The sequence below is a fragment of the Seriola dumerili genome, unplaced genomic scaffold (genome assembly GCF_002260705.1).
Source record: "Seriola dumerili isolate Sdu_G_001 unplaced genomic scaffold, Sdu_1.0 BDQW01000273.1, whole genome shotgun sequence".
NCBI classification, from domain to species: Eukaryota; Metazoa; Chordata; class Actinopteri; order Carangiformes; family Carangidae; genus Seriola; species Seriola dumerili.
The window spans coordinates 2205943-2223922 of record NW_019174528.1 but is presented as its reverse complement, the minus strand read 5'-3'; the positions used below and the strand labels follow the sequence as shown (position 1 = coordinate 2223922).

Here is a 17980-nt window from a genome sequence, read left to right as displayed (position 1 = left end):
TAAAAAAAAAAATCTTGAATGAATACATATCCCGTCATGCAAGTGGTCCGCGTGAGCTCTGTGGGCCAATCAGCGCGCTGCTGCCCGACGCTAGCGTGTATAAAATCAACGGGACCCTCCTTTCTATCTCTTCCCTTTCCTGTTCTTCATGAGGTGTAGAAGTCGGCATTTGATGTCGGTAAGGCCTCAACTACTTTTCAGTTTCTGACACAAGTTACATGTATGTGTGTATTGGTTTGCTGCGAATAGCTTTAGCACCTACGACCGTTGAGTGGAATTTAATGTTAGTAAGTGATTGGCTAGCTTTAGCAATGCAAAGTGCTAGCTGTTTAAGAAAGTAATGTTAGCATGTAGCCCGCTGTAGTTAGGCGGTGTCTGGTAACGCTTTAACTTGAAAATAGAACCAAATTATTTTTGTACAATATCGTTAAATCATATTACGCTGCCACGTCTTTAAATTAAACTTTGCTAGGCCATAGTTTAGCAGTAGTGCTAACGGTACATGATGGGTTTAATGCGTGTAGGCCACGTGGCTGAGTCCTTCACTCCCTTCAGAAGTCTATTACCCATAATGCATCTTTAAAAAATACAGATTTTAATTTGTGTTGCAGACGTCCTCGTCTGTTTAACCTTTTTTTTTGTTTGTTTTTCTCAACAAAATGCTTGATAGCAGACGATGCTTTAAAGTCGATCTCATCTCAGACTTGTAGCGCACTGTAAGGCCTACAGTCAGAGTAGATGGCGTTGCATAACTTTAAAATAAAATGGCGCTACTTTAAACTGCATCAAAACAATTCTATGTAATAATGTGGCATATGTGCATAGCTGCTGATAGTCAACCGTTTAATTATGGTATTGTATGTGAGTGTGAACTGTGTTTCCTGTTGTAGCTGTTAGCAATCTATACCAACATTTTAAAGTTAATCTATAAAATCCTGACTTACTAGATCCTTCTAATTTAGCTGGCTTAATGTGGACAAATGTGTATTTTATTTTATTTTTTTTTCTCTACAGGTTCAACCACTAATAGCTCTGTCCAGCCTCTCCAACCATGGATGTCTGCAGACGATGCAGGTATGTTCTCAGGAGTTCATGTATCTTTATATCAGGCTCCTATCGAAGCCGTTCATGCTGTTATGTAGCAGTGAACGGTCAACAGGAAGCCCAGATGAAGACTTTCACCGACGGTCGCTGTTCAGTTTGAAAATAACTGCTCCAGCAACATTTAGGGGAAGGACACTTGATCTGAACTAAAAGACTATTAATCAAAATTACTAAGTGATAAATGTCTAATACTTCCGTCTTTCTGCAGGTTTTGGGTTTTGCTGATGGTGAAAGGACAAAATGGAAACCACTTGCATGCAGGTAGTTTAACCGAGCAACTTTTTTTTTTTTTTTTTTTTTTTTTTTAATAGTCCTGGCTGTGATTACAAACTTGCCCTCACTGAAACTAGGTCTGATTGAGACATTTATTTTACTGAGCCACATTTCTTTAAAGTCTTCTAATAGTGTTAGTTTAAGAAAAAAAAAATATGCTTACCAAATTCTGCTTCTCTTCAGGTGATCCTCATGGCTGACCCAAAAGTTACTGCATGAGGACAGCTCATGTCAAGGTAAATTTTAAAATATTGCACTGTATTAATGTGACCTGAAGTCCAAGTTGAGGCATGCTATCCTAAGGACCTGGGCTTGTTTGTAGTCCAAGGTTCTCCATGTGCATGCAAGAAAATTGGGTGGTCTTTGACTGTTGTGGCCCTTTTTTGCCATCAGCAGCCACTCAGCTGTCCTACAGATGTTCTGTCAGATGTTGTCATGATTCTAAACAGGATGTTTCCTCCAGGTATCTCTCTGGCCCATGATGTAAAGTCTGGTATCCTCAGGCTGTGCGGGCTCTCAAACCTTCCTGGTTTCTGAAAGGTATGTAAAAGGCCTCTGTCGTATATTGCTTGAGTTCATCTGATCTATGATGACCACTTACTATAATGAGGACTGTTGGATGAAGCTTGCGGATATGGGACTGAGATCAGCCATAACCTAATGTGTTTACAGGAGGCTCTTGAATTGTGATTTTTAAATGGTGGACTTTTTTTTTTTTCCCCTTTTCTCCCAGGTTCAGTGGCATGTTGGTGACGAGCGCTGGGAATCCTAACCTGTCTGGGTGAACTGCTGCAGGCCATCCAGAAGACGGGGTGACACCGAGTTAGAAGTGTTCACTCAGATTGACCTAACTGTAAAGTGTGGTGCTAATGAGTGGAAAATCCTTGACCTAAGTTTTAAAACTTGCATCATTGAATGTAATAAAATGACTTGTCAACCATTACTGGAACCGCTTTATTATATTCCATCTTACATTCACATTATTAAAAGGAACTTTGAAAGAAGCTGCAAATGGTTGTCACTCCATATAACGGTATCTAATTACAATAAGGCCACAATAGTACAGCTGTGGGGGGGAGGGGGTGGGTCTGATAGTGGTATAGGATCTGCATATGACAAAAAAATGCCATCCAATGTCAATTCCTGAGTCTCACTGTAGCCAGATTCAGCTTGTGTGAAGGCAACACATTTCAGGCCGGGAAACCCTGAACACTTGCCTCACAGCTGCCTGGAGTCAGTGCTGCAGTGACAAGGAAACCTGCCGTAGTCCACTTCCCAACAAGTCCAGATTTGTCTGCAACAAAGAAGTTAGACTTTAGTTTTACTGACAAGTTTGTAGAGGACTAATGTTAGCTTAACTGTTAGCACTTCATTTCATTAAATATAAAGTGTCATGATCTCATGTTGGCAAACACTGATGCTCAGTCATGAGCAATGAGACAAAGGATTGGTTGAGATATAGTTTGATATCAGTACAGTTTATTTCATGTAAATAGTCTTTGTGGAGGTTTAGTCTTTTACCTTTTTGATATTGGCTTCTATAATAGTCACCTTGTTTTCACTCAGGAATTCAGGAGTTTTATCACATTGTGTAGTTGAACATTTTTATATAAAAAAAAAAAAAAAAAAAGCTGGAGGCTGAGTAATTATACTAAAGTACAATTTTAAGGTATTTCCATTTTATTCTACTTTATACCAACACTCCTGCATTTCAGAGGGAAATATTTTTTCTACTCCACTACATTTACTTGACAGATTTAAACAGAAAAGATGCTGCGAGGCCTGTAACACTTCAGGTCACTGGAGCGTGACCCTGCACTGCACTGGGTTCCTTTTTCACCCTCAAGAAAAAGTTGACCCCCCCCCTCCCAGTGTGTCTTTGTATAATTTGCACTCCGAACTTGAGTCTTCTGTACCTCCAAGTCATTCATTCGAGATAGAAGGCAATTTGAGCTCTGATATCTCGGAGTCTGGGGTGCTGCTGCCGCTCCGATCGCTGTATGTGTCCCTGTGTCAAACACAAGATGCAGCCATTAAAGTGCATTCAAGGAAGAAAAGAAAAAAGAAAGGTCTGCATACTGGTAGCGTTTATACGAGTGGAGAATTGATGGTGCATGTTTACCGTGGAGACAGACGGCAGCCCTTCTGTAAGTAGCCCTGCAGCTTCCCGGCAGCGGCCAGCAGTAAACCAAGGTAGGGGGGCGATGGCTTTATGGGACGCGAGGTGAACTCTGGGTGGTACTGAACTCCAACGAAGTATGGATGATCTGGAAATAGAGAATGACATGTGAATGTAGATGGTTGTTGTTTAAAAAAGTCCTGACTGTTAACATTATTATCCACAATAACAAACAAATCAGTGTTTCATTTTCCATACCGTCCAGTTCTATGACCTCCATTCTTTCCCCTTCCACATCTTGACCCACAAAGCGGAAGCCCTGGTCTTCAAAGTGACTCGTTAGCTCAGGATTGACCTGCACAAGAAATGAAAAATAAAATTGAAACGCTGACTCCACTGTAAACAATGTTTCTGATGCTGCTGATGAACTGACCGGTCAACATACCTCAAAGCGATGTCTGTGCCTTTCATCCACATACTCTGCGTCTCCATAAAGTTTGCCTGGAAAACAGAACAGGTCTAAAGCACCGTGCTGACGCAACAAACACATCAAAGACTGGGTTGGTTTAAAGAGAATTAAAAGTTTTTCTTACGCAATACACTGGTGTTACTCTTGAATATGGTCCGTCTCTTCCCTAACCTCATTGTGCCACCCATTTGCCCAGGGTTGTGTTCTGGCATATCGATCACCTGCAAAGATTACAGTTTGACTCGTCAGTAAATTCACCTTTTTTTTCCAGGTCAAATTACAACTAGATGGTTTCTGAATTTAAAAAAGAACTCACCACAGGATGCTTTGATTCCGGATCAAATTCTGTTGAGTTGGCATCTAAGTGCAAAACAGGGAAAGGACGTGCAGTTAGTTATGTTAGAGTTTATTCACTAGCCACTGCTTCCACTCTTTCTCTTGAGCACCTACATGTGTGAATTCACTGTGTGTGTTCACAGAGGAGCTTTTTCGGTCGTCCATCTTGCTCGTCTGACAGAGCAAATAAGCTTCTATTATCATCATTCCAGCTGTCCATACAGGCTGCACCACGGCTCACATTTCACTTGCAATATGTGAGTAAACATGACCTGAGTGTACTTTCATACCGTCACGCTACAGTGATTGTGCCTGAACGCATCCTGTCGCATCATGTTAAGGCCCTTATAAACTGTGTTATTAACAATTTTTTACAGGTTCATTACATGTCAAGCTGTGACATCTCCAGTAAGATCTAAGTCACAGGGCCCAGTGCATCGTAGCCTTTGTAAAATGGGGGGAAAACAAACAAACAAACTTTACAGAAATGGTCAACTGAAGTTCTTTATCTGTCTCTCTGAATATCTGCATGTCTTTGGTTTTCCACTGAGTAAAACAAAGAAGCTGAAGCTGTGAAAAGCAGCTGAACTCTTGCTTATTCTACAAAGACATGATCATTGGTACCCGTGAGAAGTGGTCAGCCGGACCAGTGGATTGTTTGATGCTGCTTCACACTGATCAAGAGACAGAAAAGAGGAGAGTTGTCTGAGGAAAAAGCTACAAGACCGTCTCCACACAGCGTGATGCGCAGCTTGTGACAACAGCTGCTAATCTTATTAAGGAGTTTCAGGACCGTGGGACTGTAGCCAACGATGTGGGCACAAGAGGAAAACTGACAAGACTGAACAGAAGGAAAGTTCAAATGGTGGAAAAAAAAAGACAAAAATCAAGCTGACCTCTAAGATCAAGGTGCAAGTGTTTCTGAATAACAGTGAGCTCTACGGAGGACGATGCAGAAAGAACCCACTTTAGAAAGAGAAATAAAACAAAGAAGCCCAATGGAGTTTGCTAAAAAGCATGTTGACAAGACAACAATGCTTCTGGGAGACTGCGCGTTGGACAGATGAAACAAAGGAAAGCTTTTCACTAAGTCACATCAGCTCTGTGTTCACAGAATTAAAAAAAGAAAAAAGAAAGAAGCTTTCAGATAAAAGAACACCACCCCCACTGTGAAACATGGAGGAGGCTTGGTTATGTTACGAGGCTGTTTTTCTGCATCTGGCACAGGGAGCCTTCAATCTGTCAGTAGATGTGTCTCTTAGTACAATCTGTGACCACTGTTGGACGGATGAACAAAGATTTCACAGAGTTTCTTTCTTACAGTCCAAAATCACACTGGGGCTTTCAGACTTTTTTAATATGCTAACCCCCGATGACCTCTGCAGTCTCATTTAGCTGCTTGTTAGAAACCGGCCTTTTTTTAAAGAGACGTAAAAGATTAAAGAAAGACGTATTTAATGTTGTGGAATAAAACATGAAAATCTCTAGAGCTTGTGTTAACCACAGACTTTATTTCAGCCCTCTAACCAACAAATCTTCAGATTTTACCTTTTCTGTAAAGAGCTTTTCTTTAACTATTACTACACTAACAATACTCCCCCATTGTGTTGCTGCACGTGAGGACTTACCTTTCCAGCCAAGCATGTTTCTGGCAAATTCGCACACAGCCAACTGCATTCCAAGACACACACCTGCAGGAACGACGCAGCAAAGATGTGGTTTTCTCAAGTGCATTGCACAGAAAGTCAAGATAATGTTAAAAACAGTGTGATCCTGCAGTGTCACGGCAGCTCTCCCGTACCTAGGAAAGGTTTTTTCTGTTTCCTCGCCCAGTTGATGGCGTGAATCTTTCCTTCAGTTCCTCGGACACCGAAACCTCCTGGAACAAGGATTCCACTGAGGAGAGAAGAGAAGGAAAAAAAAAAAAAAAAAAAAAAAAAAGCTGTTAATGAAACTTAAAAAATCTGAAGTCCAGGTTGTTATTACTTCCAGAAATGAAACCTCTGGACTCACTCAGCACTGCAGAGTTTCTGCCAGGCCTCGTGGTATTTCACCGGTTCCTCCTGCAGGGTGCTTGGCTCCAAATGAGCTGAGTCTATGTACTGAGGAGAGGAGACGTATAAGCTTTAGGTTGCAGGTCTAAAGAGTCAAAGATAAAAAAAAAAAGTTTTTCCATCTCACGGTTCCTGCTTGTACCTGTCCCTCTTTAATCAGATGATGTGTAGTCACTGTGATGCACTGAGTGACTTATATAGCGGGTGGAAGAAAATTCAAAACAGCCAATCATATGTGGACACATACATATCTGCCTATGGGGCTTCTTCAAAGATGGGTCGGCTCTACACTCATGTGGCTCCAGGTCAATCGTTGTCTCAGGCTGGTGGGGGATGTTCAGTAGAGGATATTGGTGCCACTGTGTTTAGTTCATAACCTGGAGAAGTGCAGCTAAAGGGTGGTGCTAAAGGGACCTTGTCCAAAAATGTGTCCAGCGTGAGACGACGAGAGAGGGGGGGAGCTGTTGTTCACGGCTCTATGATAAAATTAGGTTTTAGCTTTTATAAATAGTTAAATATTTTCGGAACCTGTGGTGGGACTGATCAGACTGTGGCAAAGGAGTAGGGGTTCTTCCACACCTGAACTTAGAGCTGTCCACTTGTGAACAGATCACCCGAGACTGATGTTAGTACCAGGTCTGAACAGGACCACCGTGTACGTACCTTAACCTCCAGTTTGTGACTAATGGCCAGGGCTGAGTGCTCCAGTGCCTTGATGACAGAAGCGTAAGAGTCTGAGAACTTGGTGTACTTCCCCACCAGCGCTATAGAGCAGTGCTCCAGCAGTCTGTCCGACCTGCGAGGAACACATGTGCGTTAGTATACCATTTCAAACAAGACCTGTAAAACCATCAAACCACGCAGGACAGAAGAGAACAGCAGGGGCAGTTTGTTTTCAGCCATCTTCATCTTTGACTCACCTGTCGGACATCTCCTTCCATTTAGTCAGCATCTTCCTGGGTCGGGCCTCGATGGGCATATTCAGCCTCCTGCTCAGGTAGCTCACCACACCCTGGTCCTCCAGCAGTAGCGGCACTCTGTAGATGGACGACACGTCCTGCACGCAGATGACCTGGAACGAGACGGGTCAGTGAGTTGAGAACTGCCGAGCGAGTCGCGGCTCATCGAAGCGAAACGATCAGAGTGTGTTAGCGTCAGCGGCGATGTACCTGTTCAGGTTCTACGTGGCAGAACATCGAGATCTTTTCTTTAACAGAGTTTTCCAGAGCGGTGGAACAGCGACACATGATCTGTTGGCGAAGATGAGAAGGAAATTTAACGATCAAATGATTGACAAACTCCCTTTTCTCTCTCATCTTTGAGATGTTTCGACGGGCTTCCTTTCCCACAAAAAAACACAAAACAAATCTCAACTTAAGGTTCCTAAGAGCATGAGTCCGCAGGACTCTAACTAAACCTGAGCAAAACACAGCCATCAGGGGAGGAGGCCCCGGGTAAGAGAGGGAAACATTTTATTGAGGAAAACTTGTTCATATTTCTCAGAGTAAGCTATTAAAAAAAGTATTATTATGTTGTGTATCAAAAGTTAGAGGCTGGTGATGTTGTGTGAGGAGAATGTTTTCATTACTGCCGCTAATATAAAATGAATGGCACAGTGTCCCTCTGCATTGTTCCTTCATGGCCACAGTCTATTCTCTCCGAGTGAAAGGTTTCAGCAGAACATTGCCGTCATGACAACACTGCTGAGTGTCACTCGGACCTCGCTGCCTCAAGATGTCACTGTGATTTAGGTCACGTGGCCTCAAGAGCATTTCACACCCTTTATTAAATTCAGGCTTTTTAAAAAAAAAAGAAAAAAGGTATCAGTCTGTTCTGGGTGTAACAATCAGGCCGACCACAGAAAATGAGCTTCCACATCTGGAGTGTAGCGCTCTAAATTCCATGATGTTGAAACATTATGTTTTATATTTAAACATTCTTACGCAAGTGATTCATGACTCACCAGGTCAGGGGACAGACCCAGTCCTCTCAGCTCTCTGACGCTGTTCTGTGTTGGTTTGGTCTTCTGCTCTCCTGTTGCACTGGGCTGGACACAACAACAACAACAACAACAACAACAACAACAACGGAGACAACATATACATTAAACTGGCTGTAAAGAACCTGCTTGCTAATCTTCTGTCTGTGCATCTGTGACACATAACGTGTAACACAAGTAGACAAAAACACAAGAAACTAACAAAACCCACAATGCATTTGCAGATATCCACGACAGTTTATCAAAAGAATTTTGTTTCAACATTTACAGCAGCTACTTCCTGTTTCATCCTAACAACAAGTTGTCTTCTTCCTTCCTCCCACTGAAGTGTTTTAATCACCTTTTAGCAACTGTCATGATAACGTCACGTTGTCAGGCTACTAGAGCTCTAAGGGATTACTAATACTAATGATTACTTTAATTAAAGAGTAAAGAGTGATGCTGCCATATATGCTAATTATAGAGGAATATATTGTTATCACATATATACATCCTCTGGATAAATGAAGACATACGTTTATTACACATTCGGCTGCATTTACAGTCAGTTGTTCTCCAACAGCGGCCGACATGTTTGCCCTCATGTAAAACCTGATCGGCCTGAAGGTGTTTCTCTCTTACCTGTGGTATCAGACTGACGTGAATGTTGCAGAAGTTCTCCCTCTTCACTTTGAACTGGAACTGCCTGAAGGCCTCGATGAAAGGCATACTCTCTATGTCTCCCACAGTGCCGCCTAACTGCAAACACACATACACACACACAGATGTTATCAGCGACAATGTTAGCAGCTTCAGCTTCGGCGGAACCTTCAAAGAGGAAATAACCCTGGACAATAGAACGTAAAATCTGAACCCTTCTGATATGATAAAATGAACTGCACAGCTTACTTCTATTACACAAACTTGAGGCTCTACGTCATCGTCATCGACTGGTACAGCGGCCTGTTTCACAACCCATTCCTGGATGGCATCTGTGATGTGTGGCACCACTAGAATGAAAGAAACAACATTATTCTTAGTTAACCATTTCTCTTGAACGTATCACGCTCTTTAGAGCTTAAACAGCAGTTGTTTACCCTGCACTGTTTTGCCCAGGTAGTCTCCCCTCCTCTCCTTGTTGATGACAGACTGGTAGATCTTGCCCGTGGTCAGGTTGTTGTCTTTGGTCAGCCGGATGTCAAGGAAGCGTTCGTAATTCCCCAGATCCAAGTCTACCTCACCCCCATCGTCCAGCACGAACACTTCACCTGGACAGAGACAGAATGACACAATCAGACTACATACTTAACACGTGGCCCCTTTAATTATGAATGTGTCAAATAAGACTGACCCTTCCCTCTCACCTACCATGCTCATAGGGTGAAAATGTGCCTGCATCTATGTTGATGTAAGGGTCGATCTTGATGGCAGTGACATGTAAGCCGCACGACTTCAGGATTGTGCCCACACTGCTCGCAATGATGCCTTTGCCGATGCCTGAGATGACTCCTCCGGTTACCAGGATGTACTTCATCATTGTGCTCTGATGTGCTCTGAATGATTAAAATCAAACAGTTCATGCAAAAAGCCAGAATTCACAGTGTATTGTGCTTTGGGAAACTTAACTTTTCTTTTTATTTATTTGTGATTTAAAAAAAAAAAACGTGATCTATACATGTTCAAAGAATAAAAATCATGTAAGATGTTTGGAGGTAGATCATTACTGCCTGAAAGAACTGAAGGTACATTTAGTGGATCTAAGTTCACTTTTAGGAAAACATTGTGTTGACAAATAAGTATGTTATCTTTGGTAGAGGTATTGTACTAAATTACATTTTACTGTGGGGGCATATTGAATTTAGGATGTATGTAAAGAAAATGTACTTTTGAATAAAATATAATACTTCAATTTGTATGACTTTTTAACTAATATGTTTTTGGCTGTTTGACAGGAATTATTTGGAGGGGGAAGAGAACATTTATAGAGACAATTTTGCTGTTTAACTAAACAAACAACGGCTAAACCTCCATGTCGTTGTTCTACGACGTGAAAACGAGTTGTTGTTGCCAAGGTAACTAAGCCAATTACACAATAAATGATTACCGTCTAAAACCACTGGTTAATTAACGCGACAAAAACTCGATGGTCGCCAAATTTAAGAAGTATTTGCTAAGATGAAACAAAGGTTCTCATTCCTCCCACAACACAACACTGTACAGAGCATGGCACATTTGAAGCGCTCGGTAACTCACGCGGTACAGGCCGCGCGGGTGGGAAATCCCCACTTCCGTTTGGCGAGAATACGACAAGTGAGCGCACCGCCCGTCCAAATTGCCGTCGTCATCGAAGTCAAAGACAACATAGCGCATTTAGCTTTAGGCTAACTGTTAGCTGTGATATCAATGCGCGGCAGTTACTCTCAGACATGTAAAACCATATCATCGTTTGAGATATGCAGTGGTAAACGGACGGATTTTAAAGTTGCTTTACAAACTGCCACTGCTAACTGAAGCTGTCTTTAAATAGAGAAGGGTAGCTAACATGCTCTCCATTTCTAAGAAATGCATCAAGCTAGCAAACTAGCTAGCGACAGAAGTAGCCAACATCGAATTCAAAATAAAAGCATATGTAGCTATTTATTAACTTTTATATGAAAACCGACATAGTTAAAAACGATCGTTTGGAATATAATCGTCTGAACTATTGTCGTTATTATGAATCATTATACTGCTACGCTCCAGCTCAGTGTATTTTCATTTCAATTTAATTTTGATTTTAAACCGGAAGTCCAACTTACTTATTGTGTCAAGCTTGTAACTCCACGGTTTTTGCTAACTAGTCTACAGCCTCTCTTTCCACAGCATCAAATTTCAACTCACCAAAATATTCTTCGGCCAGAGCTCCCCTTCAAAACAAATCGTAAACGACGAAAAACAATTCACAAGATCTTTAGTCAGAGACAAAATTTCGACCCAAGCAGCAACAGCTTTTGCTACTGTGCTTTCCTACAAACCCATCTATCCTCAAATTTGCTCTACACGTGTATGGACCACGACTCGGGGCTGCAGTACATCATTCATTACACACTTACAACGTTGTGCTACCTTCAGAACGCCTCGGACATTTACCAACGAACATTGTCGAGTTCATCACTTGAAGTATTGACATTTTCGAGTTGTCAGGAGGTATTTAAAGATTTTTGCATATTTTGGTTGCTCTCAGTGAGAACCACAAATAAAATGATCCTCGTGATCCTTTTTTTGTTAGTTTTTATTGATATTTTGAAGTAGCGTGCCGTCATTAAAGCAGAAACCTATTTAGCATCTAAAAGATAAAATTAACGGTATTATCTTGTATTATGCACTGATTTTGTATATATGAAACATGTCTTTATAACACTATAAATAAAGTTGTGGCTAAATATTTGAAGATGTGTTTCTTTAACATCAGAATAATTTAAGTCAGCACAAAGTTTGAAATAAGAAAAATTACAAATTCATATTATTCAAGTATCCTAGTAATGGAAAAGATTTAACTAACAAAATATATACACAAGTGATACAAGCTATATATATAATATATGTCTTTTGAAATCTGGTCAACTGACACAGTATTTGCTTTTTAGTGTATTATAGTGGAATAAAAGTACATCGTAATATAAAATGGATTCAGTAAGGTAAAGTATTAAGCAGCGAAATGTCGAGGTATCAAAAGTATAAGTACTCATTAGAACGGCTACTTTCAGAGTGATATATTATTATTTATATGACTAGTATTTATATGATTAGTAAGATCATATAAATAAAACTGTTTAAATGCCTGTACAGTATTTGATAATGTAAGTTAATTACAAGCACTTCAAAACTACCAAGCTACAGTACTTTAATACATATACTTAGTTACTTTCCACCACTTATTACATGCATCTATGTCATCAGCAAATTCCTTACATTACTTTTCCCTGTTTTATTATCATGAGCACCTGAAGGCAGCACACTTTCCATTTTTAAATCAGCAGGGGGAGCTCATGTTTCACGTTTGAGGGCTGGTGTTGAGCAACAGAAGAGGGGAAAGTAGCATTTTCTTCATGTATAAAGGCCTTTAGACAGCCGATAAAGAAGACTCCATGTTTGGTTTAGCTTTACAGATTGTAGGGTAGATTATTTTTACTTAAAGATCAATGCATCATTCTTTTCTTGTTTCCAAGTGGCAGTGGATCAAAATGTCTTGAGTCATAAGTCTTGGAAAGCTTATCTGTGAGGAAAATGAATGTGTTCACACCTTTCTTTTTCTAAGGAAAACAATAAAAAATAACTAGAATATGTTATTATGAGTCCAAGAATAGAATAAGGTTAAATGCCAGTGTCACAGCCATTGTGTCCTGATAATGGATGGAACAATGTACCAGTGTGACTCTAGTGATAATGGAAGCTGCTGCTCAGAAGCAACAAAGGGAGACTGAATTGGCCCTGAAACAGAGGCTGGAGGCAAAGAAATGTTGTTTTTTTTGTGGGTTTACAACACACAAGTTCCTCCTTCCCTCCCTGGCACAAAACAACACATTCTGCTGCTCTGCTCCATATAATAAATGGCCACGGTCCAAAGTGGTTAGTTATAGTATACTGTGGAAAGGTCAATGGTCCTGTGATGTGGATCTCAGTGTATTATCCTCATTGTGTTCAGTGAGATATGAAGTCCAGGCAGGGAGCGCTGCGCTCTCAATTTTGTCAAACTGTGACTCGTTCAGATTAAACAACAAGGCATCCGCGGAGCCCACTGTTTGGATCATCTGCAACTGGTCTCATTGGGTTCACTGTGTGGGTGAGCGCTAGCACTGCAAATTAAAATAACAAAATGATGGAGTTAGTGACTGATGGCTGACTCACAGACGGATAACTGCAGAGATGATTGATGCCTCCGTGAAACACCCAAATTTCTACTTGTGAGCCTTAGCAGCCGGCTTAGTCTCTGGAACACAGGAGGGGGGCTTAATGAGAGTTTTAATTCATTTTTGACCGGAGCTGTGATTGAATTAAACTCCCACAGAAGGGCTGGATCCTCTCCTCACCACAAGCCATTTCCTCCTATTAGAGATGTAACAGAAGCAGCAGGCAGAGAGGCAGGTCAGCCTGAGATGAAACTCTCCGCGCTGCCTTCATCTTATGGAAACATATACTCTTACATGCGGTTTGCATTCGCTGCTGGTGCAACCTGTGGTCTGCTAATGTTCAACGCTGCTGGACTCTGCTTTATTCTACATGTGTAAAGAAATAGTTCAACATTTTGGGAAATATGCTTCTTTGTTTTCTTAACTGGAGTAAAGAAAACACTCTTGTTTAAATGTATAGAGTTAGGATGCATTTAGCCTAGCTTAGCATAAAACCGTACACAGGAGCCCAGGGTCGTGCTGTCCAAAGTGAAACAATAATATACACGGCATACAGTCGTCATTTATCACCAACAGAAAGTAGTAGTCCTTGACATTTACCTCTGTCTATTTGTGACTAAAGCCCCTTTACACTGGTCAAAAATGTTTAAAAAAAACACCCTTTTCCTGCTGTAACATCTGTAATGAGCACACACACTGTAGACCTGTCACTTGTTCAGCACGGTGCTGCTAAACCAGAAACATTGCGGCTACACTTTCCTCCGAGACTGAATCTGTAGCCCCGAAATAAGTTTTAAAAACACACAATCACCGATTGAAGCACATCACATGGAGGCTCCGTCACTTTTACAGAAGCACCAACCCCTGAGTTTTACCAGTTTGCACAGCGGCTAGCAGCTCACTCTCTTTCCACTGCGTCTGTATGTGTGCTCTGGAAGTGCATGTGATGACATCGCTCCCCGCAGTTGCCGTGTTTAAAAAAGCTGCTTATACCTGCTAAAGTTGGTGGAAAAAGAGTATGATATACTAACTAGTCAATTCACCCATTGTCACATGGTTCGACGCATTAACTGCTGTCTTTCTTTGGAATTAATCCTCATGGGCAAAGAAAGTAAAGCTCCTTATTTTGTTGGTTGTTTAGAGTGTAGGTGTGTTCGGGCACGAACAGACTATATGTAGGACAAATGGTAAACCATGTTTGTCATTCAGCTGCTGCTACATCAGTTGTCATCTTGGCTAAGAACTCATACATTTTTGGGGGCAGATCCAGATTGTTTATTATAAATTTTAATATTTTTTCTCTGAAGTCTGGTGTATGTCGTTTGACAGTGGCCTTGGCGGAGGTCTGTGCTCTCTGAGTGCCCTTCTAGTTTTCATATTGTTACGTCACCAAGGGAGGGTTGGTTGCTGTCTTGTCAATAAGAGAAAGCAGAGGATGGATGGGTGGAAGAACGGACAAATATACAGTTACTGAGCACTGGTACAGATTCTAACACATTTTTACTGACCATGCTCACAACCAAGACCGTCATCCCAAGAAAAACACCATTTCAGCAGGTGCCCAAAATGACATTTGTTTATGTTATGAGAAAGTGCGGCAGGAGCAGAGAGGGAAGTAGTGTGACGTTATTTTAAAGCCACAAAGTACACGTAGGGAGGAGGCCGGGGTTGTTGGACAGGTCAATAAAATTTCAGACTTTGCCATGGGACACCACTGTTTTCTTACTGTTTTCTACCAACAGTCGACATTGATTTCTTTTAACCTTAACAAAGTAGTTATTTTAACCCACACCATGATATTTCCTTCGACCTAACTAAATTGTTTTTGAACCTAAACCAAACCAAACTTTAACCACAGTGTTGTTGTTTTTTTTCCAACAGCGATTTGGAACATATGATGTCATCCTGCCAACAGTGTTTTAACCACAATGAGAGACTGAAATTGAAAGGCCACAATGACAGCCACGGTATTGCAGGGATTTTAGTGGATAAGTAGCTCTTTAAAGGAAAAAATTAAACCTGATAATTTTCTTTCATTCTGAGAGCGAGATTAGAGGACTTTGGGGGTCGGATCTCGCACTCAAGTTCCAGTAGAATAAATCGAAAGCTTCTTGTTGTTTCTTGCTTGTTTTTGTTGGTGTTAGCATGTTAGCATTACCAGTTCATAACAATGCATCAGCTGGTATTTTGCGCATCACAATCCTGCAGCAACATGTCCACAAATAGAAGTTAGACAGTACAGTGTGTACGACTGATTTAATGAGACACAATTATGACAGAAGAATTAATAATCATTATGCTGGTGCAGTTTTCATTTCTGTTGATGCGTGGAGCAGCCATCTTGGATTTTGAGGTCATGGTTGATGAGGTTCTTCGGACTTCTGGGGGCTCTCCAGTTGAAATTTCCAACTGGGAACGTTGTTAGCCTAGCTTAGCATAAAGACTGGAAGCAGGGTGAAATAGCTTTGGTGAAAAGTGGAAACTTAAACATACCTACAACTCCAAAGCTCACTAAATCAATGTTCCTTTTTTCTTAACCAGAACATAAATGAAAATGTAAAAACTAATGTTTGTAGTTTTAGGGGGAGCTACTGCTGTATCTTTTAGTTTCGTTTTTTTTTTAAGGAATAGTTTAACATTTTTCACTTGGGATCAATGTAAATCTCTCTGTAAGATTGCCACAGAGATGAAGTCAGAATGTGTTTAGCGTTGCCATGTCTTGGCAAAACGATGCAAAGTGGGGGAGACAGTTAGCTTGGCTCTTTCCCAAGCTCAAAAATACATCTGCCAATACTTCTAAAGATCACTAATTAACATGTTGCATCTTGTTTCTTTAATCCATACAAAACAGACATGCAAAAATGACAGTTCGTAGCAAAAGTCTGACCAGTATCAGTTTATATTGGCAAACTCATAGATCAGTCTGATCATGCTGTCTAATACATCACATTTCACATGCGTGGTGAGCCTAATCCCACTCATCCACCGTGAAAAATTTAGATCTGTCTTACTGGAGCTTTAGTAATGATGTGGGGGTTTGCAGTTTAGTGCTGAGGACTGCCTTTGCATGTGAAAGTGTGAGCCCACAGCAGAGTGGAGTAGAGCTGTGAAGGGGGATGGGCAGATTACTTTGTCTTACACCATGGTGATGATGGCTCCCTTTCTCTCTCTCTCTCTCTCTCTCTCTCTCTCTCTCTCTCTCTCTCTCGTGTTCACTGTCTCCTTCCTGGTTCTCAACCTTCATTTAGACCAGTACATACAGCAGGTTTGTTCATGTAATGGGCTGATACCAGATACTGTCATTCACTCATATCATAAAAGAGCTTTCTCACTTACCATGGCTTCATATTCACATATTACACATATATTTCTTGCATTATTATTATTTTTTTTTATAAATTACTGTGTTTTAATGGTTTAAAAATATTTCTCTCTTTACTGAAATGCTTAGTATATCACAAAACCTCTCCCTACCACTTGAGCTCTTAATTTGAAAAATTAAATCACACCCCCAAAAGGGCCTTAATTAATTATACTTTAAGGGATATGTATTTCAAACAATATGCACATATTTAGGAGACCTCCATCTTGAATTTGTGATTCATTTTTGGGTGAATTTGTCATGGACTATCTGCACAGTTTAGGGTTAGTTTTTCCCCCTTAAAATCTGCCAGATATTATTACATTCTTAAGTTGTAAGGTGCTCCGTGCTTGGCTACTGGTGTCTGACGGGAAACAGTGACAACACCAATAAGTTGGAAAGTGATGAAGACGTCTACCTTTTTGTTTTAAAACGCATGTCTTTTGCTGTTTATTCCTGTTGGCTCCATTTTAGTTTGAAGACTCTGGGGTTGTGTTGTAGTCTGGACGGGCAAAAACGGAGACCTTTGGAAACGATGATGTAGACACCCGCGGGTCTCATCTTCCTCGACTACCAGTGGTGAATACATCATGGATAATGAATATAAGTGTTACTGACCTTGTTGTCTTTGGTAGCAGCCGTTGAGGAGTTAAATTCTGCATTTTAATGCTACAACTGTCTTTTCTGTTCCTCATTCATAGTATTTTTTCACAACTAATTAACTGCAGAGAAGACATTCTACTTCCTGTTTACACCGGCTATAAAGTCAGCATTGCATGTCACCTATCTCAGTACGCTTGCATGCTTTCTCAAGGCGAAACATTTTGCAGGTCTTAAATCATAAGGGTCATTTTATTGTCTTTTATTATCTTTGCACAATTAAAGGAGACGATAATTGAATATAAGTTTATAGATTGCTCTTTAAAAGGTGAACAAGACGTGTGTTTAATTTCTCATTGTGCATATTTAACCTTGCTGCTGTGGTCTTTATGTTGTTCTGACAGCATTTAATTCAGACAGGTTGGACGTGACACCCAAATCTTATTTTGTCTGACCTAGTAACATTGCCGTCATGACTCTCGCATCAAAGTAACTGGGGCGCTTAGTCAGACGTGACACTGAAATGTTAAACTGCCACTACACTTTGGTAATGAGGTGTATGGTTCAAAGAGGCTTTAGGATGATAAAGCTATCATTTGTCCTGCCGCCCTACAGGCGCAACAAAGCAAACATCCCCTGCACCAAAGGAATTTGTCTGGGTTTCACTGGAGGATTTACACCATTTTTGTCACATACACGAGTCTGTCAAGAGACTGCGGAGTGCAGCGCTGTGTGCAAACATCAGCACGCTCATTGATTTTATCTGATGACGTCTGCGCCAGACAGAGGAGCTTGTG

The 17980-nt window shown here is 40.9% G+C and overlaps 1 protein-coding gene and 1 long non-coding RNA gene across 2 annotated transcripts; one reads left to right on the top strand and one right to left on the bottom strand.

The window, feature by feature from the left end:
* The first annotated feature begins 121 nt into the window (after positions 1-121).
* LOC111230573 lies at positions 122-2320 on the top strand. The gene is made up of 6 exons (XR_002665450.1): positions 122-178; positions 1015-1074; positions 1313-1365; positions 1561-1613; positions 1841-1917; positions 2111-2320. It is a non-coding gene; the product is annotated as an uncharacterized LOC111230573 (long non-coding RNA).
* A 62-nt stretch (positions 2321-2382) lies between these two features.
* Positions 2383-10839, bottom strand: LOC111230572 (CTP synthase 1-like). The gene is made up of 19 exons (XM_022757353.1): positions 10587-10839; positions 9702-9886; positions 9431-9601; positions 9243-9343; positions 8976-9092; positions 8319-8402; positions 7525-7605; positions 7276-7427; positions 7019-7151; positions 6315-6403; positions 6103-6197; positions 5930-5992; positions 4282-4325; positions 4090-4186; positions 3942-3997; positions 3755-3851; positions 3500-3644; positions 3294-3385; positions 2383-2671 (listed from the first exon to the last, which is right to left on the bottom strand). The coding sequence occupies exons 1-18, from the start codon at positions 10694-10696 to the stop codon at positions 3301-3303; spliced, it is 1905 nt and encodes a 634-aa protein (XP_022613074.1). The 5' UTR covers positions 10697-10839; the 3' UTR covers positions 2383-2671; positions 3294-3300.
* Positions 10840-17980: the final 7141 nt, after the last annotated feature.